We start from the raw sequence: 25,370 nt of genomic DNA, 5'->3' as shown, positions 1-25,370 counted from the left end.
GTAACTCCCCCCCCCGCAAAAAAAAAAAATTACAGTAGGAGGATGAGAAGAAGGGGTTTCTCCGACGAAGAAAAGACTGCTTGCTGGCTCACTGCGCTTGCAGGGCACCAGGCTTGTCCCCGAGAAGGCAGCCCCGAGCCCTGGTTTGGGAGGAGGAATGTTGCCTTGCCCACCTTCACCTCGAGAGGAAACCTAGGTGTGGCCCCTGGGGAGGGAGAAGCGCTGGGGGCTCCTGTGCTCCCCACCGCAGGTCGCTGGGCCGCCGCCGAAGGCTCCCGGCCTCCTGGAGGCTGGCTTCCGTCCTCTCACTAGCCGGGTGCCGGGGTCCGGCCGCCGAGCTGGGCGTGGGAGAGGGCCCGCCGCCCGGCGCTGGGGCCAACCGCCTTCTGGGTCCCGGCACCTCGGGGCGGGCACAGCGGCGGGGACGCAAAGCCTCCCCCTCACGGCGCTCTCCTTTCTGCTCGGGCTCTACCCTGTCCCATCTCCAGCCTGGTCTCTGCCCCGGGTCCCGCTGTCTCAGGCTGTCTTGGCCTCCAGCCCTGTTCCGGTCCCTCACTCGGCCTCTAGGAGGGCAGACCGGCCAGGCCCCGAGATAAGCGCAGCGGTTGGGTAAGGAGCCCGAACCTTTTGAAGGCCGGCGCTTGCACAAGGAGTGGCCGGGGGCCCGCGGAGGGGACCGGCCGGCGGGGCGGGGCGGGGCCGGCGGGAGCGCCGAGGGGAGGGGAGGCGGGGCCGGCGCGGCGCGGCCCGAGCCTCGGACGGCGCGACCCGCAGCGGGAGCGGACGGCGGCCGCGCAGTGAGGTGAGGACCCCCGCGCCCACGGGCCCCTGCCTCCCAGACTCCTCCTCCCGTCCCCTCCTCGAGGGCTCTCTCCGCGTCCCCTGCCCCCTCCCCGCCGCGACCCGCCCCTCCCTCCGGTGGCCCGGCCTCTGCCCCCTTCCTCCTTGCCCCCTCCCCTGTCGCAGCCCGCACTGACCCGCGCGCCCCCCCCCGCACTTCTGCCCAGCGCACCTCCGGGCTCTCAGTCCCGTGCCCTCGGCTGGGTCTGAGTCACTGGGAAACTGGGCTCTGAGTCAGGCCCTAACAAGGTTGGGGATGGGGCCCAGCTGTGGAGAGGCCGAGAGGCCAGAACTGATGCTGGGGCGAACGGCAGTCCTGGTCAGGTCCCCACAGAGAGAAAAAGAGAGGGAGCCTAACAGGCAGAGGCAGAGAGACAGAAATCTGGAGTTAGATACAACTAAAGATCGAATTAAAAGTGGAGATTGAGGCAAGGAGAGGCTTAGTGATAGAGAGCAAAAGAAGGAGGGGAACAACGATGGATTTAGTAGAGATAGACAGATGGAGTGCAGTAGAGACAGGGACAGGCAGAGAGAAAACTCCAGGGAGAAAGAATCTGAGACAGGCTCAGAGGATAGGCCAGGATCAGGGTCCGCTTGGCAGAATGGGACAGAGCCTCAGAGACCTGAGCCCAAGGGCATGGGCAGGGAAAGGGAAGGCTCAGAAGAGGAAGATGTGGAGAAGGCAGAGATAGGGGGATGTTATTTCACACTTCTGGTCCCTGCAGGGAGTGTGCTCAAGTGTGCATACACGTGTGCGAACATGCTGCAGGTTGGTGGACAGGGAAGACCCTGGAGTACCCCTGGCCCCTGGTCTGTCATCTCTCTGGCCCAATTCTCCACCCCTATCCCCACTCCCCAAGTGGCCTCTTCCCAGGGCCAGGACCCTACTTGCTGAGAAGAGTTAGGACTCTCTGGCCAGCCTGACCAAGGCAGACAGGATGTGGGGGTGGCCAGGACCGGAGGGACAGGAAGGAAGTCTGACCAGAGACAATAGGTGGAAGGGGAGGAGGAACTGGGAATGACCAGGATTAGGATGGTGGAGACTGGACCTCAGCTCTGGAAACCAGGGGGAGTGGGATCTGCAACTCCTCCCTCCTCCCATGCTACAGCTGACCCTGTCCCCACCTTATGCTACAGCAGAATCAGGCTACATCATGGGGGCCTTCCTCCCTACCATCCCATTCCATTCTGCCCCTGCAGGCTCTGTCATCTTGTCCTGGGCTTACTTGGTTGAGTGTACAGTAAAGCAGAGGCAGAGCTTTGATCCAGACCCAGAGTGGGCAGGCGTTTAGGGGCCAACACTTTTACCAACTCACTGTGAGCCTGGGGCAAGCCTCTTCTCTTCTCTGGGCCTCAGTGTCCTCAACTGCAAAGGAAGGGATCCTCCTATAATAAGAAAGCCCTTTCTGATGTTCTGGGACGGCTCTTCCTCCAGATTGCTGGCCACTGGTCATTTTTCTTTCGAGGAAGACTGGAGTCTGGTACCTACCCCCTGTCTAGGCCTCAGACTTTGGGACAGGGAGGGGGAATCTCAGCCTGAGCCCTCCCTTCACCCTGCCGCTCCCCCCAGCAATGGCCTGAGCCCCCATGGCTGCCCCTCAGGACCTGGACATCGCTGTGTGGCTGGCCACGGTGCACCTGGAGCAGTATGCAGACTCATTCCGGCAGCATGGCCTGGCTACGGCAGGTGCAGCCCGAGGCCTGGGCCACGAGGAGCTGAGGCAGTTGGGCATCAGCGCCACAGGTCACCGGAAACGCATTCTGCGCCTGCTGCAGGCAGGTGCTACAGAGGGCTCCCTGGATCCCCAGTCAGACAGTGCCATGGAGCCATCCCCCAGCCTAGCTCCCCAAGCCCAGCCCCCCAAGCCTGTGCCTAAACCCAGGACAGTATTTGGTGGGCTCAGTGGCCCTACCACCACCCAATGGCCTGGAGTGAGCCCAGCCCTCTGGAGGCCAGAAGTGTCCAGGAGCCCAGAGTCCAGCCCGAAGTCTCCTCCTCTCTCCACCTCCTCCTCTGAGCAGACTGCAGCCTTGAATACTATGGAGATGATGCCTAATGCCATCTACTTTGGTCTGGATTTAAGAGGCGGGGTACAGATGACTCAGAACACGTGAGTGGGGTTGCTCCCTTGGGATCCAGTGCTGGGTGGGGGCAGCAGGGAGGAGCAGGACATGAGGGCTAGTTCTTTCTCCTCTCTCCCTTAATGATCACTAGACTTTTTCTCTTAGGGCCCCAGACAGTTCCCAGGCAGCTGCCCCCACCCCTGCCCTCAGGCCCACAACAGGCACAGGTAGGTGGGTTATTGTGGGTTTTGAGGAGAGGGACAGGGCCCTCCAGGATCCCAGACATTCCCACCTGAACTCCTCTTCCCTGTCTCCCCCTTTCCTGCCAGTGCACATCATGGACCCTGGTTGCCTGTACTATGGTGTCCAGCCTGCGGGGGTCCCAGGGCCACTCGAGAGAAGAGAAGGCAGAGGTGTCTCTCAGGACAGGGCTGAACACAGGTGAGTAGTCAGTAGAGTGGTGATGGCAGGAAGAGGTAAGCTTGAGGAGCAGTCGGTGGTGGCCATGTATCCAGTTATTTATTAAGTGTGCATTGAGTGTCCACTGTACTCAAGATACAGGAGGATTATGACAGACCCAGTCCCCTCCTCAGGCAGCTTGTGACTCGGTGGGGCAGACGGGAAATTAAACAAGTAGACAAACAAATGGTTATATGATTTAAAACAGCGAGATGTGCTTTTCATGCTTTCATTTAAAAAGTCTTTACTGAGCACTTACTGCCTGCCCGATATTGTTGTAGGTACTTGGGATAGACCAGAAATCCCTCCCCCTATGGGGAGATAGTCAAATAACAATAGATATAATAAGTAAGTTACATGGTATGTTAAAAGATGGTAAGTACCATGGAAAAAAATGGAGCAGGGTAAGAAGGCTGGGTAGGATTGAAGGGGAAGGGCACTACAATTCTTCATTAAGAGTTGCCAGAGTGTTAAGAAGATGACACTTGAGCAAAGTGAAGCGGGTGAATTAGTCATGACAGTATCTTGGAGAAAAGTGTCCCAGGCAGGGGGAGTGGCCAGAATAGAGGCTTCCAGGTAGACTCAGGAGTGGTGACAAGGCCAGTGTGACTGGGACAGAGTGGCTAGGGCAGGAAAAGTGGGAGGAAATGATGTCGGAGAGGTAAAGAGGCCAGATCAGGTAGGACCGTGTAGGGACTTTCACTTTAACTCTAAATGAGATGGGAAGCCTTTGGAAGCGTTTTGACTTACATTTTAAGAATCCCTCTGGTCACTGTGTTGGGAATGGTCTATAGAGGGCAAAAGCAGAAGCAGAGAGACCAGTTAGGAGGTTGTTGCAGTAATCTAGGTGAGACATCTCAGGCAGGCGTCCCAGTAGTGGAGATGGTAAGAATAGGTTGGATTTTGGTTATATATTGAAGGTAAACTCTCCTAGGGAATTGGGGTGTGAGAGAAAAGAGCAGTCAAGAATGACTTCAGGGATTTCAGGCTGAGCCTACACTGTCCAGGGTGGCAGTACTAGCCACATATGATTACTGAACATATGAAATGTGGCTAGTCTGGAGTAAGGTGTGCTGTAACTGTAAAACTACCAAATCTCAGAGACTTAGTGTGAAAAAAGCAATACTGGATGAGTATAATAGAAGTAGACATAAATTATCTTACTTTTCACACAGATGGCATAATAAAATGTTAATATTTAAGGTATGTTGGAGTAAATAAAATGTATTATGATAAATAGTTTACTTGTTTCTTTTTATTTTTTAATGTGCCTACTAAAAAATGGAAAATCATATGTGTGGTTCTCACATTGAGTTCTGTTGGATAGCGCCATTTGAGCAACTGAAAGTTCCTGGAGTTGCTCGGTCTGAGATGGGGAAGAAAGCCAGGGGTGGTGGGGAAATCAGGAGTTCCATTTTGGACGTGTGGAATTTGGGGTATATATTATAAGCCTGAGTAGAGATGACAAATAGACCACTGGATTTACAAGTTTGGAATTTGGAGGAGATGTCTGAATTGGAGATCTAAATTTTTTTTTTTTTAATAAGAATGTTTTTTTTTTTTTTTTAAGATTTTATTTATTCATGAGAGACACACACACACACAGAGGCAGAGACACAGGCAGAAGGAGAAGCAGGCTCCATGCAGGGAGCCTGATATGGGACTTGATCCTGGGTCTCCAGGATCACACCCTGGGCCGAAGGTGGCGCTACACCACTGAGCCACCCAGAGATTCCCTAAAAAATGTTTTTAAAGATTTATTTATTCATTTGAGAGAGAGAGAGCACAAGTGGAAGGGAAAGGCAGAGGGAGAGGGAGAAGCAGACTCCTCAGTGAGCGGGGTGACCCATGCAGGACTCGATCCCAGGACCCTGAGATCATAACCCGAGCTGAAGGCAGATGCTTAACCATCTGAGCCACCCAGGCATCCTGGAGATCCAAATTTGTGGGTTGTCAGTATCTAGGTGGGTAGATGTAGCCGGGAATGCATATCGATAGAGCAGAGAACCAAGATCAGAGTCCTGGCATACTCCAGTATCAAGAGGTTTGGGAGAAGAAGAACCAGCAAAACAGACTGAAAAGGAATGGCTAGTGAAGAAGAAGGAAAACCAGGAAAATGTGATGTCACAGGAGCCAAGTAAAGAAGGGAGGAGGGGGAGGTCAGTGGTGTCAAATGCTGCTCAGAGGTCAAGGAAACTGAAGACTGAGAATTGGCCTCTGGTGGGGCGCCTGGGTGGCTCAATCCATTAAGTGTCTGCCTGTCTGCCTCAGGCTCAGGTCATGATCTCAGGGTCCTGGGATGAAGCCCCACTTCCTGCTCAGTGGGGAGCCTGCTCCTTCCTCTCCCTCTTCCCCCTCCCTACCACTACTCATGTGTGCACTCACTCTCTCAAATAAATAAAAAAAAATCTTAAAAAAAAAAACCTTGGCCTCTGGAATTGGCAACATGAAGGTCACTGAGGACCTTGACAAAGGGTAGAGGTGAAAGTTGGATCAGAACGGTCTCAGGAGATAACAGAAAGGAGTTGGAATGTATAGACAACATTTTTTGAGTTTTTCTGCAAAGAAGAGCAGAGAGTTGAGTGGTTGTTGTTCGTGGAAATGGAGTTAAGAAGTGGTTTTTGTAGGATGGAGTCAAGAAATGGCTTTTGTAGGATGGAGTGTTACATATGTTGACAGGTGGATCACAGTGATCTGGGAGAGAGGGAAAATTAGCTGCTGTAGGGGCTTCTCACCCTAGGGGAGAGAAGGTGGAGAAAGTCTGGAGCAATGTCCTTGTGTAGGTGAGAGGAGAGTATCCAGAGGAGGGACTGGTTTCAGACGGGGATGTTTATTATGGTAGCAGAAGGAATGCGAAATATGTGTGAAACTTTGTAGATGAGGCACTGTGAGTCTGTGGGGTTCTTGTCTTATTGTTTCAGTTTTTCAGTGAAGTAGGAAACAAAGAAGGTAGAGTGATGGTTCTTAATCTTAGCAGCACTATAGCCTGGGGAACTTTTAGAACTAGAGATGCTTGGGCTTCATTCCCAGAAGATCAAACTCAAGTGTCTAGTATGTGGCCCACAGACCAATATTTTAAGCTTTGCAAGTGATTCTGTGCTACTGAGGTGAATGACTACTGGAAAGTGACAAAGAATAATAGAGGACTTTCTGGCATAAGCAAAGACCTAAAGGATGAGAAAAGGCAGACTGGGGAAGCATGTTCTAGGTAGAGGGAGCAAGCAGCATGTGCAAAGGCTCTGAAAGGAAGAGAATGTGGCTGAATGCAGGAAGCGAAGGCAAGGGGGATAGAAGAGGTCAGGGGACCGGCTGTAGGTCTCATTCTACAAGGTTTTGCAGCCTATGGTAAGGAATTTGGGTTTATCCTAACTGCAAATGGGAAGTTACTGCAGGATTTCATGTGGGGGAGGAGTGAAATGATCTCATTTTCATTTTTAACATGTCAAGAGTGAAGGCCCGAGTAGAAGCTGTTAGGCAGTTCATAGCACCCTGGTGAGAACTGAGGGCAACTTGGTCCAGGGACAGAAGGTCAAGCCCTTTTTGGAGAAAAGACCAGAGAGCCAGCTGTACAGCCCTTCTCCAACTTTTCTACCAAAGTAACACTAGTGGCAGAGGAGAGGGACTGAAATTGCTCCAATAAAAAATCTAAGTGTGCTCAGGGAAGAAACTCTATGCTAATCTTTGGGTTCCCAACTTCCCTATTTCCCTGTTGAAAAGTGATCCAGTACCTGTCAGGCATTCTGTGAAATGCTGCTGATGGAAATGTCCAGGAAACTGGGTCTAATGTGTATTCCTCTGTCTTGCCCCATATAAGGCTCAGCAGGCAGGATCTGGAGGTGCGGGAGGACGCTGGCTATGCTAGCCTCGAGCTGCCTGGGGATTCCACCCTCTCACTGCCCACCCTCGACGTGGAGACCAATGATGACCTCATTTCACCCTATGCCAGCTTCTCCTCCACAGCAGACCGCCCCACGCCCCTTCTCAGTGGCTGGCTAGACAAGCTCTCCCCTCAGGGGTGGGGCTGCTAGGGAGGGAAAAGGGGGGAGGGGAGGGAGGAGCAGGGGGAGGAGAAGGGGAAGGGGTGGTGGTGTTGGGTGGTGGTGGTGGTGGGTCAGGTCCCATGAGCTCCCAGACCCTAGGTGCCCCCCAGATACAGCCCCTACCACTCACTCATCCTGACCCTTCCTTCCCATCCCCAGAAACTACGTTTTCCAGAGGCGGTTTGTACAGTTCAATGGGAGGAGTCTGATGTACTTTGGCAGTGATAAGGTGAGGGTCTGAGAGATGCTGTGTTGGGCCTGGCAAAAGAGAGGGAAAGGGAGGGCTCAGAAAGGCTCAGGATGGTAGAGGGGAAGCCCGTGGTAGGGGGTTACCACATGGCTGATGTGAGCATCAAAAGTAGCTAGGTTAGCAGCTGTACCCCACTGCTTGTGAAATGAGTGCTGATCTCATTAAAAGTTGGTGTTGGCTCCCAGGTCAGCACACATGGCTGAGTTTCTGTCCCTATGCATCCCTGGGCTCTCTTCTCTCTACAGGATCCCTTCCCCAAGGGTGTGATCCCTCTGACAGCCATTGAGATGACCCGCAGCAGCAAGGACAACAAATTCCAGGTCATCACTGGCCAGAGGGTGTTTGTATTTCGCACAGAGAGCGAGGGTGAGAATCAGAGCCTGTTATGTCAGAGTGGCAGCGAAGGCCACATGAGCACACAGCCCACAGGCTAACCTGCTTCTCTGTCCCCCACCAGCCCAGCGGGACACGTGGTGCTCCACGCTTCAATCCTGCCTGAGGGAGCAGCGCCTTCTGGGCCACCCCCGGCCTCCTCAGCCACCCCGACCCCTCCGCACAGGCATGCTGGAGCTTCGCGGACACAAGGCCAAGGTTTTTGCTGCTTTGAGCCCTGGAGAGTTGGCACTGTACAAGAGTGAGCAGGTGAGAAGGGCCGGGCTGGGGCCAAGGAGTCTGGCCTAGCCCATGCTGGCACCTCACTGCCTGCTCCAACCCCACACACCGCCCCTTCTGTTCCCACCAGGCCTTTTCTTTGGGCATCGGGATCTGCTTCATTGAACTGCAAGGCTGCAGTGTCCGGGAAACAAAGAGTCGCAGCTTTGATCTGCTCACACCCCATCGCTGCTTCAGGTGGTGCCCAGACTGGCAGGAGGCAGGGCTGGGGGAAAGACTTTGGAAGGCGGCACAGGGCGGGCAGAGGACTGGGGGCCTTTTCGGTAGGATGTCAGTGGGTATGCACTGACGAGAGTCCAGCGAGCAGGGTCAAGGTCTCAGAAGAGTCTGGGCTGGCCCAGATGTGGCCTGTGGTGGCTCCTGTGGGAATGGCCAGTGGGATGGGACAGGTCAAAGAGGATATCCATGCCCATGGATTGGCTGTCCACCCCTCAGCTTCACAGCCGAGTCTGGGGGGGCTCGGCAGAGCTGGGCGGCCGCTCTGCAGGAAGCCGTAACTGAGACCCTGTCTGACTACGAGGTGGCCGAGAAAATCTGGTCCAATCGGGCAAACCGGCACTGTGCGGACTGCGGGGCCTCCCGCCCAGACTGGGCTGCTGTCAACCTGGGGGTGGTCATCTGCAAGCAGTGTGCAGGTGAGGGCTGGGGCCTTTAGCTGAAACAGGGAGAGGGCGGGAGGCTAGGGTAGGGGGCTCTGGTCTCCATGCCACGTATCCTTCATACCTGAACAGGTCAGCACCGGGCCCTGGGTTCTGGGATCTCCAAGGTACAGAGCCTGAAGCTGGACACAAGTGTCTGGAGTAATGAGATAGTGCAGGTGAGGAGTCTGAAAAGGGAGAAGGTGGGGAAGAGGAAAGGAAAGCATCCAACAAAGGCCTTGGGTCTAGCTTGGGGACTGAATGTCAGAGATTCTTGAGTTCCTGTCACTTGCCTTTGCCCCTTGTCATCCTGCAGTTGTTCATTGTCCTGGGAAATGATCGTGCCAACCGCTTCTGGGCAGGGGCACTACCCATAGGTGAGGGGGTGCATCCAGATACAAGCCCTGGCCCCCGGGGAGAGTTTATCTCCCGGAAGTACCGACTGGGTCTCTTCCGGAAGCCCCACCCTCAGTATCCAGATCACAGCCGGCTTCTCCAGGTAGGAGGGACAGATTGGGGCTGATAGGGAGGAGGGTAGTCTCTAAGATGAAATACCTAGACTTGGGGTTGTGGGGGCTGCTGTTTTTGATGACTGGAAGACTGTCCCCATGCTCTCAGGTTGGGTCTTAGGGCTGACAGAGGCCCTTCTCCCTCTATAGGCACTGTGTGCAGCTGTGGCAGGACCCAACCTGCTGAAGAACATGACCCAGCTCCTCTGTGTTGAGGCCACTGAGGGTGATGAGCCCTGGTCCCCCTCAGCCTTGGATGGCAGCTTCCCTGGTCTTCTAATCCCAGGTAATTCTCACAAGGGTCCCCTTTCTCACCCTCCAAGAATTCTCTGCCCTGACCTGTGCCTTGATTGTTTCCATACTCAGGCCATCACAATAGCCTAGTCTGGGTAGTTTCCCAACCTTCTAGATCCTCTGGGGTCTATTTCCTGATGTCATGAAATGACCAATGGTGGCCACTGCCTGGGGTGGATCTGGATGTTTGAAGTGTTACTGCTGGTCTACCCCTGACAAGGTCAACCCGTAAGTGAGGTCTCACCTCCCTGTGGGAAATCTGATCATAGAAATGGTCATCCAAAGAGGTTTTCTTCCAGTGGTCAGGACAGACTTACAGGAAAGCTGATGCTCAGAGGCCCCTGCCGCTGGCTGACTGGCTGGTTGACTCATTGGTGGGGAGAGGCAGTGGGCAAGGGCTGGAGCTTCACTTCCTGCCACCCTCTTTTCTAATTGAGGTGGTGAGGGGTCCAGCCCCCTGGGCTCAACTTGGCCATGCTGCCAGTGGAGTTGGGTCCCTCTGTCTTCCTCAATTTGACCCTTCCCCTCAGGAGGCTCAGGCCATCCCACTGCCCTGCCCTAAACTGACCACTTCTCCTTCGTCTTGCAGACCCTTCCCCTGGTGTGTACAATGAGGTGGTGGTACCTGCCACCTACAGCAGCTTCCTGTACTGTGGTCCCATCAGCAACAAAGCTGGACCCCCTCCTCCTCGGAGGGGCCGGGATGGTGAGAGAGGAGCGAAGGTGGGCGGAGATGGGGCAGAAACTGGGATGAGCAAGAGTATACCACAGAGTCTTGGAAGGGCATGTAGGACCACGCCCTGGAGTGGGCTGGGTACTGGGAGTAGGAGAGGGACTATGCCTGGTGGCAGTATTGGGTGATAATTGAGAGCCTATGCTGTGAAGTCAGACTGCCTGGACCAAATCCTAGCTCTGCTACTTCCTGCTTATGTGACTTGGGCAAGTTACTTAAACTCTGGGCCTCAGTTTCCCACCTCAAAGGGTGAAGATTACATCAGATCATATAAAGGCAGGAGGGTTTGGCACAGATAGTATAAATATCTGGCAAATGGGAATTATGGCAGTAGGGACAGAGGACTTTCTTCCTGCTGACCATCAGCCTCTCCCTTAGCTCCCCCCAGACTGTGGTGTGTGCTGAGAGCGGCTCTGGAAATGTTTGTGTCGGAAAGCAGTCCTGAACCCCTCAGCCTCATCCAGCCCCAGGATGTTGTATGTTTGGGTGTGAGTCCCCCACCCACTGACCCAGGTGACCTTGACAGGTAACTGCACCTGTGCTCCCTGTACCCCCCTTTGCCCTTCCTGATCCTGAGCCTGCCAGCCCCCTGCTGGTCCCCATTCTCCTCCTGGACTTCCGTTTCTCTCTAGGTTCCCCTTTTCCTTTGAGCTCATCCTCACAGGGGGGAGGATCCAGCATTTTGGCACAGATGGAGCTGACAGTCTGGAGGCCTGGACCAGTGCTGTGGGCAAGGTGAGCCAGCTGAGGCCCCTCCCAGACAGCTGGTGGTTTCCCTGTCCCCAGCTGCTCCCATCCTGCCCTCTCTCATTCCTACAGTCACTCCCACCACTTCCACTCACAGCTAAGGTTAACAGCTGTGTGAGGACCAGTGTTAGGCATTATCCACTCAAAATCTCATTTAACTTTCACAGCAACCTTCAGAGAAAAGGATTATAAATATTTCACATAGAGGAAAGTAGAGTCACAGAGGTTATGAAGTCACTCGGTCAAGGTCACAGAGCTGTGAGGTAGCAGAGGACAGGATCAAAAACAGACCTCTGTCTCCAAAGCTCATGGCCCAAATGTCAGTGTGCAGGGCCTCTGCTCAAGGAAAGGGTGCCTCTAACTCCTCTTCCCCTTCCCCAAAGTTCTCTCAGTACAGAGGGAAGGCTGCGTTTATGTGGCTCAGCATCTCCATTCCCAGGCAAGCTGGTCTCTGCATCCTGCACCCTCTCCCTGGAGTTAAAAGTTCACACCCTAGAATCAGACGTGCTGGGATCAGAGTCCTCCAACTCTTAGCCTCAGGAGCTTTTCCATATGGATAGAGTGGGTGTAGAAGACACACTCTTTGGGGTTGAGGAGTAAGTGACACGTGAGGCCTGTGCTGCATGGCACATAACAGGCCCTCCATTCGTGGGTGTTGAAATAGTAATGGTGATGAAGATAACAATCATTCCCATCTTTAGCCAGTTTTTCCCTCAGCCCTGCTCTACTTTCACCTCATCACCCTGACACCCTCCTGATAACCCCTCAGAAGTTTGTGTGCCCTGGCAGGATCGCACTTCCTCCTTAACCCCTCGTGGCTGCCCTCTTTTGCCAGACTTCTGAGCCGCTTCTCTGTGGGGATGGCTAGTGACTTCCCATTGCCAAAGTCCCAGGGCCTCTTGGCTTCACCTGGTCGGCTCTGCAGCATGTGACACTCCTCTGTGGGAAATGCTCAACTGCTCTCTGGCTTCTGACCCCACTCTTCTGGTTAGAGGAGTAGGACTCTCACCAAGAAATTGTCTTCATATCCTTTCAGGGCTCTGTCATGGTCCTCGTAGCCACCTTGCGATGTCCTCTTATTGTTAGCTACGCTTTCTAAAAATGTAGCTTATCCTTGAAGGCTGTACCACCCCAGGTGTGGTCTGCAGCCTGTTACACCACACTGGTTTACAGACTCTTTGTTACCGCGTCTGACAGGATAAGAACAGAACTTGAGAGTGAGCATTCAGACTCTTTCATAGCAATGTGACAGGGTTATTTTATGTGTAGAATCTAATTTTTTAAAGTGGGAGCTTATATTTTGTGTTTCCTTTTTCATTTTACTTTGCTAGTAGTTCTTTTTCTTCCTTTCTTTCTTTCTTTCTTTCTTTCTTTCTTTCTTTCTTTCTTTCTTCTTTCTTTCTTTTTCTTTCTTTCTTGAAAGTACTGGTTAGTAAGAGATTGGAACTTTGAACAAAAAAAGAAAAGAACGCTGTTCCTTCACCACAGGTAGTTGAGGAAGCGCTCCTTTGTGGACCACCTCAAACACTTGTTTCTCCTTGAAGCCTTCCCTGGCCCCTCAGGGTGGTGGGATTTCCCAGGGCATTGTGACTCTTCAGTTACAGCACTTGGGCTCCCCATTCTTTCTTGCCCCGACATCCCACAAGGAGCAGAAGGCTGCCACACAGAGGTCTTTTCTGTGTTGGCAGAAGCAAATGAAATTGAACTGAATTTCTTTCCTGTCTTTCTCCACCCATCTCCTGTCTCCTTGGGTCTTTCTTTTGCTCTCTCCTGATTCCTTTTCATTTTTCTCTTTCTTTTGCTCTCCTCCTGTCTTGCCCTATCCTTCTCACTCTTATTTCTCTCCCCCATGTCTTGTCTCTTTCCCCATACTCCTTTTCCTCATGTCTTCCTCTTGCCTCACAGTGGTTCTCCCCGTTGAGCTGTCACCAGCTGTTGGGCCCTGGGCTGCTGCGGCTGGGCCGCCTGTGGCTGCGCTCTCCCACCCATTCAGCGCTGGCCCCCAGCCTCTGGCTGTCAGGGTTTGGACTTCTTCGTGGTGACCACCTCTTCCTGTGTCCAGCACCGGGCCCTGGCCCTCCAGCCCCTGAGGACATGGTGCATCTGCGGCGGCTACAGGAAATCAGTGAGCAGGGGTGGGGATAGGGATGAAAGGTGGCCATGGAATGGGGAGTAGTGGACCTTCCTCTATTTGAGGTCCCTATGGGAAACAGCAGAACATAGCAGATTCAGGCACAAGCTCTGGAGTCAGACTACCCAGATACAGACCCCCATCTCTATCACTTCCTAGCTATATGACCTTGGATAAGTTACTTAACCTTTCTGTGCCTTAGTTGCCTCATCTTTATAATCTTTACAAAAGAGTTGTAAGTTTCAAATAAGACAATGCATGTAAAACACTTATCACAGAGCCTGGCAGGAGGTATCTTACAAGTGTTTAATAAATATCAGATGTTACAAATGTTACTGTTATTATTTGGAGCCACTTGCTGGTTGGAGACTGGGAGAAGGGACTGGGTACTCTCACTTCTTCCTCAAAGAGGAACAGTGTGGGATAATATGGCAGAATTTGGGAACAAGAGACCTGAGTTCAAGCTCAGCTTTGCCATTTTTTAAAAGATTTTATTTATTTATTCATGAGAGACACAGAGAAAGAGAGAGAGGCAGAGACACAGGCAGAGAGAGAGAAGCAGGCTCCATGCAGGGAGCCCGACGTGGGACTCAGTCCCGAGACTCCAGAATCATGCCCTGGGCCAAAGGCAGGCACTCAACCACTGAGCCACCCAGGGATCCCCAAGCTTTGCCATTTTATAAAAGTAAAGGGACCAGAAACTTAACCTCTGAGCATTAATCTTTCATCTGTAAAATAAGGATAATAGTATGTAGCTTATAGGATTTAATGCAACATTGTAAGGCTCCTACTCTAGGACCTATATACCTTAAATATTTAGTGACGTATTGGTCACTCTGATGAAGACAATTACAATGATAATGTCTGATGATTCTCCTCCCAGGTGTGGTATCAGCAGCTGACACCCCAGACAAGAAGGAGCATTTGGTCCTGGTGGAGACAGGAAGGTAAATGTTGTCCCTATCCTTGATCCTGGGTCCCTCTTTTGAGAGCCCAGCCCCTACCCTCTACCTTGGTCTGCTATACCACTGCCAATTTCCTCAAATTCACCTGTCTACTTGGTGCCTGGGTGTGGCTCAGTTGGTTGGGCATCTGACTTCAGCTCACTTCATGGTCTTTGGGTCCTGTCCTGGGATTGAGCCCTGTGTTGGGCTCCCTGCTCAGCAGGGAGTCTGCTTGTCCCTCTCCCTCTGGCCCCTCCTGTAGTGTGTGCATGCACTCTCTCTCTCTCTCTCTCTCTCTCTCTCTCTCTCAAATAAATAGACAAATATCTGAAAAAAAGAAAGAAAAGAAAAAAATTCATCTGTCTAGTTCAGGGGCCCCATCTGGGTTGAATGTTGCTGCCCCCTGCTGGTGGCTCTGGAAAATCTGGTCCTTGTGATCCTGGGCCTCCTAGTTTAAAGGACCCTCTGGAGCTGGCTCTGACTCAGGCCTCTCGGGTCTCAGGACCCTGTATCTGCAGGGGGAGGGCCGGCTGGATTTCTCAGCATGGAACACAGCCATTGAGGGGGCAGCTGGCGGGGGCGGCACAGGGCTGCAGGAGCAGCAGATGAGCCGGGGTGACATCCCCATCATCGTGGATGCCTGCATCAGTTTTGTCACTCAGCACGGTGAGTAGGTACTGGCCAATCCTGAGCCAGTAGGGGATGCAGGACATGGGCACAGCCAGAGGATATGATCTGTCTACAAGAGCTTTGCCTCCAGAGATTAACAGCCTAACACGGCAACCTGCTGTATCACCCTTGGCAAGCTGTTTACCTTTCTGAGCCTCAGCTCCCCTGGCTGCAGGATGGGACTACTAACATTCCTCGTTTCTAGAATAGCTGTGATAGTAAGATAACGTATGTAAAGCATTTAGCACAGCACCTGGCAGGTAGTAAGTGTTCCAAGGTAGCTGTTGGTGGGGCATGGGTGTGGAGGGAGAGCAGCGCTGAAAGAGGACTGGAGATGGAAAGCCATAGAGAACAAAGAGGGGGCAGCCAGAAGGCAAGAGCCAAGCTATGCAGCAAAACCCTTGAAGGTCTAAGCAGAATTATTCTGTGTGGGAGTTTTTCCAGGCACAAAGGATCAGCTGTGCAAGTGGTTTCCAGAATTCTTTGTGACACTTTGCCCTCTTCTTTTTTCTTTCTTTTTTTTTTTTTTTGCCCTCTTCTTTTTTCAAGTAGAATCTAGCTCCTTGGCGAACCCCCCTTTTAGGAGGCTGGACTCTTGAGAAGGAAAATTCATGGAAAACCAAGGAAAGCAGTAAAGGGCAAAAAAAAAAAAAGAGAGAGAGAGAGAGAGAGACAGCTATCAGCTACAAATAATTGTGCTTACAGCATGGATGGTGGATAGTCAGTGGCTACTGACATTTTCCACATCTTGGTAGTAGTTGCTTCATTTAGTGAGTTCTCCTACTCCCTAGATCCCATTCTCTTCTCAGTCTCTCTCAAGCTCAGAGGAAGAATGAAGTCAGCAGTCCAGGGGAAAGCCCTGGAGAAAGAGTATGGGTGTTTATACCCACTCCACAGTTACTGTGCTGCCACTCTTCATTCCGCAGATGCTTGCTTGCTAAGTTGCTCCCATGTGCCAGACACTGGAGATATAGCAGTGAAAAGGGAAGGTTCTATGAAGCTCAGAGGCTAGTGGGAGAGATGGGTAATAAGAAAAATACAGTCAGTTCTCGTTATCCACAGTTTTGTTCTATGAACCTACTGCAAACACTGAATTAATGAATCCTAAATCATTACCCTAGTGGAAATACAAGGTTAGGTTCCTAGGAACCTCTGGTCACCTTCTCATCAAGTGATCAACATGTAACCTTGTTTTGAACGTGTTTCTACTTAAAGATCACGTATTTGTGATCTGTTAATTTTGAACTCACAGCCAGCAGCAGTATAACTCACACAGGGGCAAAGCTTATGTGACACACATAATCTCTCCATAAGGCACACACAGCCTTCATAAGCTGAGGAATACTTGACAGCACTTCAGCACTTTGCTTGGGGGCCATTTTAAACAGTGGAACCACCCCCAAAAAAGCACAAGAATGCAAAAAATGTGGTTCTATATATACTGTGAAAACTACACTTGTTTACCATATGAGTGCCTCTCTGGGAATGTGTCCAGCAGGCAACTCAAATTCTCCTCCATTCTGTGCCTATACAGAAATGACTGGAAAAATGCACAAAGTATTGATTTGGGGGCTACAAATAAATTTTAGCAGTAGATGAATTCACAGCATGGAATTTGTGAATAGTGAAGGATCAACTGTTATGTCATTTGAGAGTGCTATTTCAAATTCAAAATAGTGAGGAGACAGAGTGTCGGAGGCTGTGTGTAATTTCATGGTTGGGGAAGGACTTTCTGAGGAGGACTTGGGCAGGGTTTTAAGAATCAAGACTCTGGAGGCAGACTTCCTCCTCCCTGGCGCCCTTACGCCAATAGCCATATAGCATTGGCGGGGGGGCAGTCAGAGATAATGGGTGGGTAGTTGGGTCTTTGGGCAGTGGTAAGCAGAGATGCTGGCTATTCTCAGGGCTCCAGCTGGAGGGCATATACCGGAAAGGGGGTGCCCGTGCCCGTAGCCTTCGGCTCCTGGCTGAGTTCCGGCGGGATGCCCGCTCAGTGAAGCTCCGGCCAGGAGAGCACTTTGTGGAAGATGTCACCGATACACTCAAACGCTTCTTTCGAGAGCTTGATGACCCTGTGACCTCTGCACGGTTGTTGCCTCGCTGGAGGGAGGCTGCTGGTACTCCCAAGATTCCTAAGAATTTCCCACAGGAGACAAGGGGCAACCAGGAACTCCACCCCACCCCCCAGAATCCCTGAGGCTGCTTTGTGGGATTTGGCAGCCCTCCTCCCCAGTCCTCCCCTCCTGCACCCCTAAACCCCAGGATCACTCAGGGGCTCAGCTTAGGTCAAGGTGGGAAGGGGCAGAGGGACATCCATCCTGGGTTTGTTTCTCTAAAAATCTCTCCATGCTTCCTTCCGTGATCCTCTCCACTCCTTCCCATTCCATCCTAGAGCTACCCCAGAAGAATCAGCGCCTAGAGAAATACAAAGAAGTGATTGGCTGCCTGCCACAGGTCAACCGCCGCACACTGGCTACCCTCATTGGGCATCTTTATCGGTCAGTATGGCCAGACCCCCTGCAGGCTCCTCACTGACCATTTATCGCCTCTGTCCAACGTCCCTCTCCTGCCTTGCCACCTTACATTTACTCATTCATCCTGCAAACAGTTGTTAAGTGTAGCTATCCTAGCACAAAGGTTCAGAGTGTGGACTTTAGGGTCAGGCAGACCTAGCTTTACTCTGGCTCTATCATTCTAGTGTGTGACTTTGGGTAAGTTACTTGCACTCTCTGAGCCTCAGTTTCCTCATTTGTAAAGGAAGATGGTGTAATGAATAGTATCTGCCTCCTAGGTGATGAGAGTTAAATGAGATAGTCCTTATAAAATTCTTACTGCAGCACCTGGCATGTGTGTAGTAAGCATTCAGACACGGTGAATAATCAGTGTTATTTTTGTTTTATTATTCTATGCCAGGCAAAGGATTAGATGGAGGAGACATAGAGAATAAGATGCAGATCTACCTTGATCAGTCTAATGGGAAGACAGGTCTTTAAATGATTCTAAAGTGACCCCTGGCTGTGTTGTACTGATTACTCTATATCGTAGGGATAGGCCAGCGATGGCCCATGGGCCAAATCCATCCCATTGCCTGTTTTCTCAAATAGTTTTGTACAGGGGCACCTGGGTGGCTCAGTTTAAGAATTTGACTCTTGATTTTGGCTCAGGTCATGATCTCAGGCTTGTGAGACCAAGCCTTGTGTCAGGCTCCTCACTGGTTGTAGAACCTGCTTAAGATTCTCTCCCTCCCTCTCCCTCTCCCCATTGTGCACTTGCATGCATGCACGCTCTCTCTCTCTAATAAATAAATCTTTAAAATAAATAAAGTTTTGTACATGAAGTGTAAAAGCACACCCATTCACTTATATATTGCCTATGGCTTTTGTCATATTACAACAGTAGAACTGACAAATTACAACCATAAATGTAGGGCCTACAAGCCTAAAATATTTACTATCTGTTCCTTTACATAAAAAGTTTGCTGCCCCCTACTATATTTATAATTACCCATTCCTTATCTGTCTCCCTGCTAGACAGGGAGCTCCTTGAGGCCAGTATTGTGTTTTACAGCTGTATCCCAAGTGCTTAGCCGAGGCCCCTCAGCATATAGTAGGGACTCTAATGAATGGATGCATCGACTAATAGGTGAGCACAAGCCATATCCCTTATGAACCGTGTCACACCCCTCTGCAGGGTGCAGAAGTGTGCCTCTCTAAACCAGATGTGCACGCGGAACCTGGCCCTGCTCTTTGCACCCAGTGTGTTCCAGACGGATGGGCGGGGGGAACATGAGGTGCGGGTGCTACAGGAACTCATCGATGACTACGTCTCCGTCTTTGATGTAAGCTCTCCCCACACCTGACTATAGTCCCTCTTCTTGGATTCTTGATCCTGCTCACCACAGAAGCTCCCAGCCCAGACGGCTGAAGGCCCTCTGCATCAAGAATCATTTCCCATAGCCCTGGGTCCCTCTATCCCATAACCTCACTCCAAAAGCCCATGCCTCATTGGTTCTTAGCTCTTCTAGCCTCTAATGCTTTCATACAGGTCTTGTGGTCTTGCAAACTCTGTTTGCCTCTTTCCTAGCACCCCACTCCTGCCGCCCACCTGCCCTACAATACACACACTCCTTTCTGGCTCTTCCACAGATTGACTCTGACCAGGTAGCTCAGATTGACTTGGAAGTCAGTCTTATCACCACCTGGAAGGATGTACAGGTAACTTGTCCTGACCTTAAACTCCTGAGTGGGCCAGGAGGAGATAGCAGGATAGGAAGGTGACCTTCTGCTGCTGGACATTGGCCCTCAGCTCCCTGAGGCAGAGGGGAAACCCAAGGAGGGGAATGCTTTGGGGGGAGGGGTTTGGTTTAGGATTTGCTCTACTTATTCCACCACAAGAATTCTTCATTACGAAATGGTGGCAGAATATTCTAGTTCCGCGTGTAGGAGATCCAAGGAATAGTTGGCTAAGTTAGACAAAGCGCAGAGAATGATAGTAATAAATAAATGTGATAGTAGACAGCTAAGGAGTTATTATCTTCCAAGCACCCATGATCCTACTTTAGCCTCATACAACTCCATGAGGTAGACAGTCCCATTTTTTCAATAAAGAAACAGAGGCCTTGAGGGTCACTTATTCAAAGTCATACTGTTAGCAAATGGGAGTTGAAACCCAGAGAGTCTGACTCTAAACCTGTTCTTCCAAGCATATGCTGCACTGCCTTGGGAAGCACCTATGCAGCCTGAAGATGTGGTTCTACCACTCTTGGGGTTCTCCCTTTTAAGGGCCTGAGCCACACTGGGAATGATGGGTAGGAGGAGATTTTGTGTGTGGGGGGGACGTGCTTATGAGGCAACATAGGAGACCTCTGATCTTGATATTTTGCATCTTCTCATGTCCTCCTGACTTCTTCACCCCTTCACCTCAGCTGTCCCAGGCTGGAGACCTCATCATGGAGGTTTATATAGAACAGCAGCTGCCAGACAACTGTGTCACCCTAAAGGTCAGTCCTGAGGGGACAAGGGGGGAGATGAAAGGATGGTAGGGGGAAGGATCAGTGGACTGACCAGCACGGGTCCTCTGCTCTTGCCCTGACCCCAGGTGTCTCCAACACTGACTGCTGAGGAGCTGACCAACCAGGTTTTGGAGATGCGGGGGACAGAGGCTGGGATGGACTTGTGGGTGACGTTTGAGATTCGTGAGCACGGAGAGCTTGGTGAGCAAGACCATGCAAGGGCACATGCATATGTGATGGGCGGGGGGTCAAAGTCCTCAATGCCTTCTGTGTTACCAAATATAGTCACCCTGTCCTTGTGTGCATGAGGGGACACTCTCTGCTGCTGACCACTCTCTCAGTAGTCCGTACTCTCTTCTTTCCTGACTTTTGTGGACCTCACAAGTCCTTGGTATCCCTTCCTCCTCAAAGAAGGCTTTTCTTCCTCCTTTGCCTGGATTCCAAATATTGGAGGGACCCAGAGTTCCACCCTGGACCCTCTTCCTTTCTCTATCTACATTTCTCCTTGGATGACTCATCCATTCCAGTGCCTTTAAATGCCATTAATAAGCTGGGTCTCTGGCCCAGACCTCTTCTCTGAGCTCCACGCTCACATATCCAACTGTCTACCGCACACCTCCACTTATATGTCTGTCTCACAAGCATCTCTGATTTATTATTATTATTATTATTATTATTATTATTATTATTTTGATTGTGGGGAGGGGAGAGAGAGAGAATCCTAAGTGGGCTCCACACCCAGTGTGGAGCCTCACGCGGGGCTCAATCCCAGGACCCTGAGATCATGACCCTGAGCCCAAATCAGGAGTTGGACACTTAACTGACTGAGCCACACAGGTGCCCTATGCATCACTCTCTCTCTTTTTTTTTTTTTTTTAAGATTTTATTTATTCATTCATGAGAGACACACACACACACACACACACACACACACACACACAGAGGCAGAGACATAGGCAAAGGGAGAAGCAGGCTCTTTGCAGGGAGCCTGATGTGGGACTGGATCCCGGGACTCCAGGGTCATGCCCTGGGCCAAAGGCAAGTGTTCAATCACTAAGCCACCCAGGTGTCCCGCCCTATGCATCTCTAATTTAATACATGAAAGAATGAAATCAATTCCCAGACCCTTCGCCTAACAAAAAACCTAAGCCATTTCCCAGTTTTCCCTTACTCAGTGGCACCTCTGTTCACTCAGTTATCAAAACCAGAGACCTGAGAGTCCTCCCTTTCCTTCAATTTCACAGCTCATGCAACCAGCTAGCCCTTTTGATTCTATTAGAATCTGTTGCTTCTCTCCATCTCCAGCCATCTCCATCACCACCAGCCAGGTTAAAGTCACCACTATCTCTCTGCACCCAATATTAACCACTAAAGGAACAGCTGGCCAGTGCTCCCTTCTTACCTCTGACAATCCATTTTCCTTGTAGCAGTCAATGTGCATTTCAGGCATAAGTCAGAGCATGCCATTACCTTCCAAAGGCTTCTCCCTGAACTTGAAATACAATTCAAATTCCTTATCATGGCCCACAAACCCCGAATGTCTGGCCCTTGTTTATTTCTTGGACCACATTTCACATAACTCATTCTCTGTGCTTGAGCATGCTAGCTGTTCTTCACACACATCTTTCTTGACACAGGCCTTTATTCCTACATTGTGTCATGCCCAACATCTTCTTCCCTGATTTTTTTTTTCTTTTAAGGATTTTATTTATTTATTCATGAGAGACACACAGAGAGAGGCAGAGGAACAGGCAGAGGGAGAAGCAGGCTCCATGCAGGGAGTGTGATGCAGGACTCGATCCTGGGACCCCAGGATCACACCCTGGGCCAAAGGCAGGCTCTAAACCACTGAGCCACCCAGGCGTCCCTATTCCCCTGATTAGCGTGGGTTTTTCTTCCATCTCCTCCAGGCTTCAGTCTCCTCTTCAAATGCCCCCTTCTGAAAGACCTTGCCCAGTCATCATGCTATCCCAGTAGCTGCCCTCCTACTTTCTCTGAACTTCTTATTGTTTCTTTCAAGTATTTAATTATCTGCAATTCTTTGGTTTACTTACCTGTGTACTATCTGCTCCCTCACTTTGCTGTGGGCTTTGTGAAAGTAGGCCGTGTGTATCAGGCTCACCGTTGTATTCCCAGGGCCAACAGTGCCTGGCATAGAGTTGGTGCTGAAATAAATAACTGTAGCTGGGCTGTGGGATGGACAAACAAATGTGACACTGGTGGGAAAGGAGTTGGAGGCTCCAGGGTCTGGATACTCTGGTTGATACCCGTCCCCACTTTACTCCTTAGAGCGGCCACTGCACCCCAAGGAAAGGGTCCTAGAGCAGGCGCTTCAATGGTGCCAGCTTCCAGAGCCCTGCTCAGCTTCCTTGCTCTTGAGAAAAGTCTCCTTGGCCCAGGCCGGCTGCCTCTTCACAGGTGAACCTCCTTATCAGCCCAGCACCCTCAAACCAGGTCTCTTCCCCAGGACCCTCCACCTAGAATAGGTGACTGTTTGTGCCCAGGTATCCGGCGTGAGAGCCCAAGGGTGGGTCTGTTGCGGTGTCGGGAGGAGCCGCCCCGCTTATTGGGAAACCGCTTCCAGGAGAGGTTCTTTCTCCTGCGTGGCCGCTGCTTGCTGCTACTCAAGGAAAAGAAGGTGAGGTGCTGGCTTTGGAGCAGCTATGACTGCATTAGCTCTCTTACTCCACAGCCCATGTGCTTATCAGTTAACCCCAGTGCTTCCATGACTTCTTGACCTGACTGTGATCCTTCTCTCACCTCTTGATCTCGCTGATGGCCTTCTTGTTCTCAGAGCTCTAAACCAGAACGGGAGTGGCCTTTGGAAGGTTCCAAGGTCTATCTGGGAATCCGAAAGAAGTTAAAGCCTCCTACACCGTGAGTTTTCTTCCCCAGCCCACATTTCTAGGGCCTTCCTGCCATCATCCCTCTGTCTTTTCTTATTGCCCGCCCATCTCTGTTCTCCTCTGCCTCCTAGGTGGGGCTTCACATTGATACTGGAGAAGATGCACCTGTGAGTACCTCTCAGCCTGGCTTCTCTGGCCCACCCCTGCACCTTGCCCACCACCTCCCTGCTTTTTCCATCATCCATCCCTATAGCTATAACCCCTCCTCTCTGGCTCATTCCCCTCTGATCACCCCCAGCTGCCTGTCATGCACTGACGAAGATGAGATGTGGGACTGGACCACCAGCATTCTCAAAGCCCAGGTGAGGCAAAGGAGAAAGCTGGGGACTAGGTCTGAGGTCCCAGCTCTAGCCCTCCATATTTCCCCCAGTCACTGTGCCAACTCCTTACTCTCCCTCCAGCACGATGACCAGCAGCCAGTGGTCTTACGACGCCATTCCTCCTCTGACCTCGCCCGTCAGAAGTTTGGCACCATGCCTTTGCTGCCTATCAGAGGAGATGACAGTGGGGCCACCCTCCTCTCTGCCAATCAGACCCTGGTGAGGTACCCTCAGCCTGCTCCAGCGCCTTCCTGATCCCTGCCCATGTCTTTGCCACCCCGCAGAAGGGAGCGGTGTGCCTGCCAGCCTGATGCCCCCCTCTGCCTTCTTTGTGCCCCCAAGGCCCCACCCCTGCCTTCTGTTGCCAGGCCTCACTGTGTCTCTGTGTCTCTCCCTCCCCTCATCCCCATCCCACCTGTGCCCAGCGGCGACTTCACAACCGGAGGACCCTGTCCATGTTCTTTGTGAGTACTGTACCCGTCTCAGCTGTGCCCATCAGCCCTGTGCTCCTCTGTCCTGCCTGAACCAGTGTGCCCTCTATATTTGTTCTGATGCAGGCCATCTGTGTGTATGTGTATGTGCATGAGAGAGAGAGAGAGTATTGTGAGGGACCAGAAAGAATGAGGAAAATGAGGGATGGTAGGATGTGATAAAGAACAGGGGAAGTAGTCATAGGATCTGAGAAATAGAAGGAAAGTGGTTAAGTGAATATATTTTGGAGTCAGATAGACTTGGGCTGAAGCCCCAGTTCTTCCATTTACTCACTGTGCGATCTTGGGCAACTTACTTAACCCCTCAGTACCTCAGTTCACTCACCTGCACTGTAACCCATTGTACAGAGTTGTTTTGGTATCATACGTGCAAAAAGTATTTACAGCATCTGGCCCAGAGGAAGAGCTCAATAAATGTTAGCGATTAATAATCTAGTAACTCTAACTTTGTGCCTGCATCATGCTACCCCATTCCCATCCAGCCCATGAAGTCATCCCAGGGGTCTGTGGAGGAGCAAGAGGAACTGGAGGAGCCTGTCTATGAGGAGCCAGTGTATGAGGAAGTGGGAGCCTTCCCTGAACTGACCAAGGACACCTCTACTTCCTTCTCCATGATGAGAGAAAAGACAGCCAACCCAGAGACCCCCCTCACCAGCCAGAGGTCCTTTGACAAACCCCTTTTCCCCAAGGCAGGTGGCCCAGGCCCAGAGGAGAGGCCACCTGAGCCCCCTCCAGGTCCCCCTTCAAAGAGCAGCCCCCAGGCACATGGGTCCCTGGAGGAACAGCTGCTCCAGGAGCTTAGCAGCCTCATCCTGAGGAAAGGAGAAACCACCATAGGCCTGGGCAGCCCCTCCCAGCCCTCCAGCCCTCAATCTCCGAACCCCAATGGCCTTCTGACACAGACACCTGGCTTCCCCACCCAACCTTCTAGTTCGCCCTCCAGCCAGCCCCTCACATGACCCTAAGACGAGTAGTCTAAAGGGGTAGATAGCCCGAGGACCCAAATTCTCACCATGGCAGACACTGCTGGGAGCCTCCTCTGTTCTGGCTGGAAAGACTCTAAAATCCAGTGTGGTGCTATGGAAAGAGCACAGGACTGAGGGCTCTGGACTCTCCTGCCCAGAGAGGGTCAGGTTATGGCCCCTCATTGAACCTCCACTCATTTATATGTACCATGAAGTCACTGAATTAAGGAGAGCAGTGAACATCAAACTGTTTCTTAGAGCTGTAAGCCCCACATAATTTCCCTCAACAAGGGCAACTCCTGCTTTATATATTTGATATGTAGGTGTTCAGTGAGAGATTTGGGGTTTGAAAAGAACGATTTTCCTGCATTAAAGAAAAAAAAGGATTTGGAAGCCCGAGAGCTGAATGATTTCCAAGTCTGTCCTACCCCACCTCCTACACTTGGGAACTACACTGAAGACCTAGAGTAGGGTGGTTGATTGGGGTTGGGAGCTGGTGCGAAGAGAAGCAAAAAAGGTTGTGTCACTGTTAATAAATCTTGGAACCAAAAGGCTATTATTGTTTCATTCATTCATTTATTCATTCATTCAGCAAATATGTTTTGAGTACCTAATTGGGTGTCAGGTATTCAGGATAAAGTATGAACAAAATAGATGGGTCCTGGGGCACCTGAGTGGCTCAATCGG

The 25,370-nt window shown here is 51.4% G+C and overlaps 1 protein-coding gene across 4 annotated transcripts; it reads left to right on the top strand.

Moving 5' to 3' along the window:
* The first annotated feature begins 718 nt into the window (after positions 1-718).
* Positions 719-25,234, top strand: ARAP3 (ArfGAP with RhoGAP domain, ankyrin repeat and PH domain 3). Of its 4 annotated transcripts, XM_077897614.1 has the most exons (34): positions 719-802; positions 2,411-2,616; positions 2,863-2,951; positions 3,070-3,131; positions 3,234-3,345; positions 7,178-7,378; positions 7,563-7,632; positions 7,899-8,019; positions 8,111-8,295; positions 8,396-8,502; positions 8,761-8,960; positions 9,057-9,142; positions 9,280-9,462; positions 9,623-9,758; positions 10,356-10,472; positions 10,878-11,025; positions 11,132-11,234; positions 13,152-13,371; positions 14,261-14,324; positions 14,824-14,987; positions 16,895-17,107; positions 17,383-17,488; positions 18,681-18,828; positions 19,136-19,204; positions 19,915-19,989; positions 20,088-20,202; positions 22,291-22,419; positions 22,506-22,639; positions 22,796-22,878; positions 22,979-23,014; positions 23,146-23,209; positions 23,309-23,446; positions 23,653-23,691; positions 24,201-25,234. In XM_077897614.1, the coding sequence occupies exons 2-34, from the start codon at positions 2,428-2,430 to the stop codon at positions 24,675-24,677; spliced, it is 4,383 nt and encodes a 1,460-aa protein (XP_077753740.1). In that variant the 5' UTR covers positions 719-802; positions 2,411-2,427; the 3' UTR covers positions 24,678-25,234. The 4 variants fall into 4 exon arrangements, with proteins under 4 accessions (XP_077753740.1, XP_077753738.1, XP_077753741.1 ...); XM_077897612.1 differs by having other exon boundaries at positions 2,411-2,951; XM_077897615.1 differs by having other exon boundaries at positions 2,411-2,951; positions 23,309-23,451; positions 24,201-24,344.
* The last annotated feature ends 136 nt before the right edge of the window (positions 25,235-25,370 follow it).

This window comes from Canis aureus, chromosome 5 (genome assembly GCF_053574225.1).
Source record: "Canis aureus isolate CA01 chromosome 5, VMU_Caureus_v.1.0, whole genome shotgun sequence".
Taxonomy (NCBI): domain Eukaryota; kingdom Metazoa; phylum Chordata; class Mammalia; order Carnivora; family Canidae; genus Canis; species Canis aureus.
The sequence above is the reverse complement of the archived record's forward strand: the minus strand, read 5'-3'. Positions and strand labels throughout refer to the sequence as shown.

Coding starts and splice junctions, on each gene's coding strand:
- ARAP3 (XM_077897612.1), top strand. CDS start 2,428: ATGGCTGCCCCTCAGGACCTGGACATCGCTGTGTGGCTGGCCACGGTG. Junction 8,503..8,760: donor ACACCCCATCGCTGCTTCAG/GTGGTGCCCAGA, acceptor TCCACCCCTCAG/CTTCACAGCCGAGTCTGGGG. Junction 9,143..9,279: donor GGAGTAATGAGATAGTGCAG/GTGAGGAGTCTG, acceptor GTCATCCTGCAG/TTGTTCATTGTCCTGGGAAA.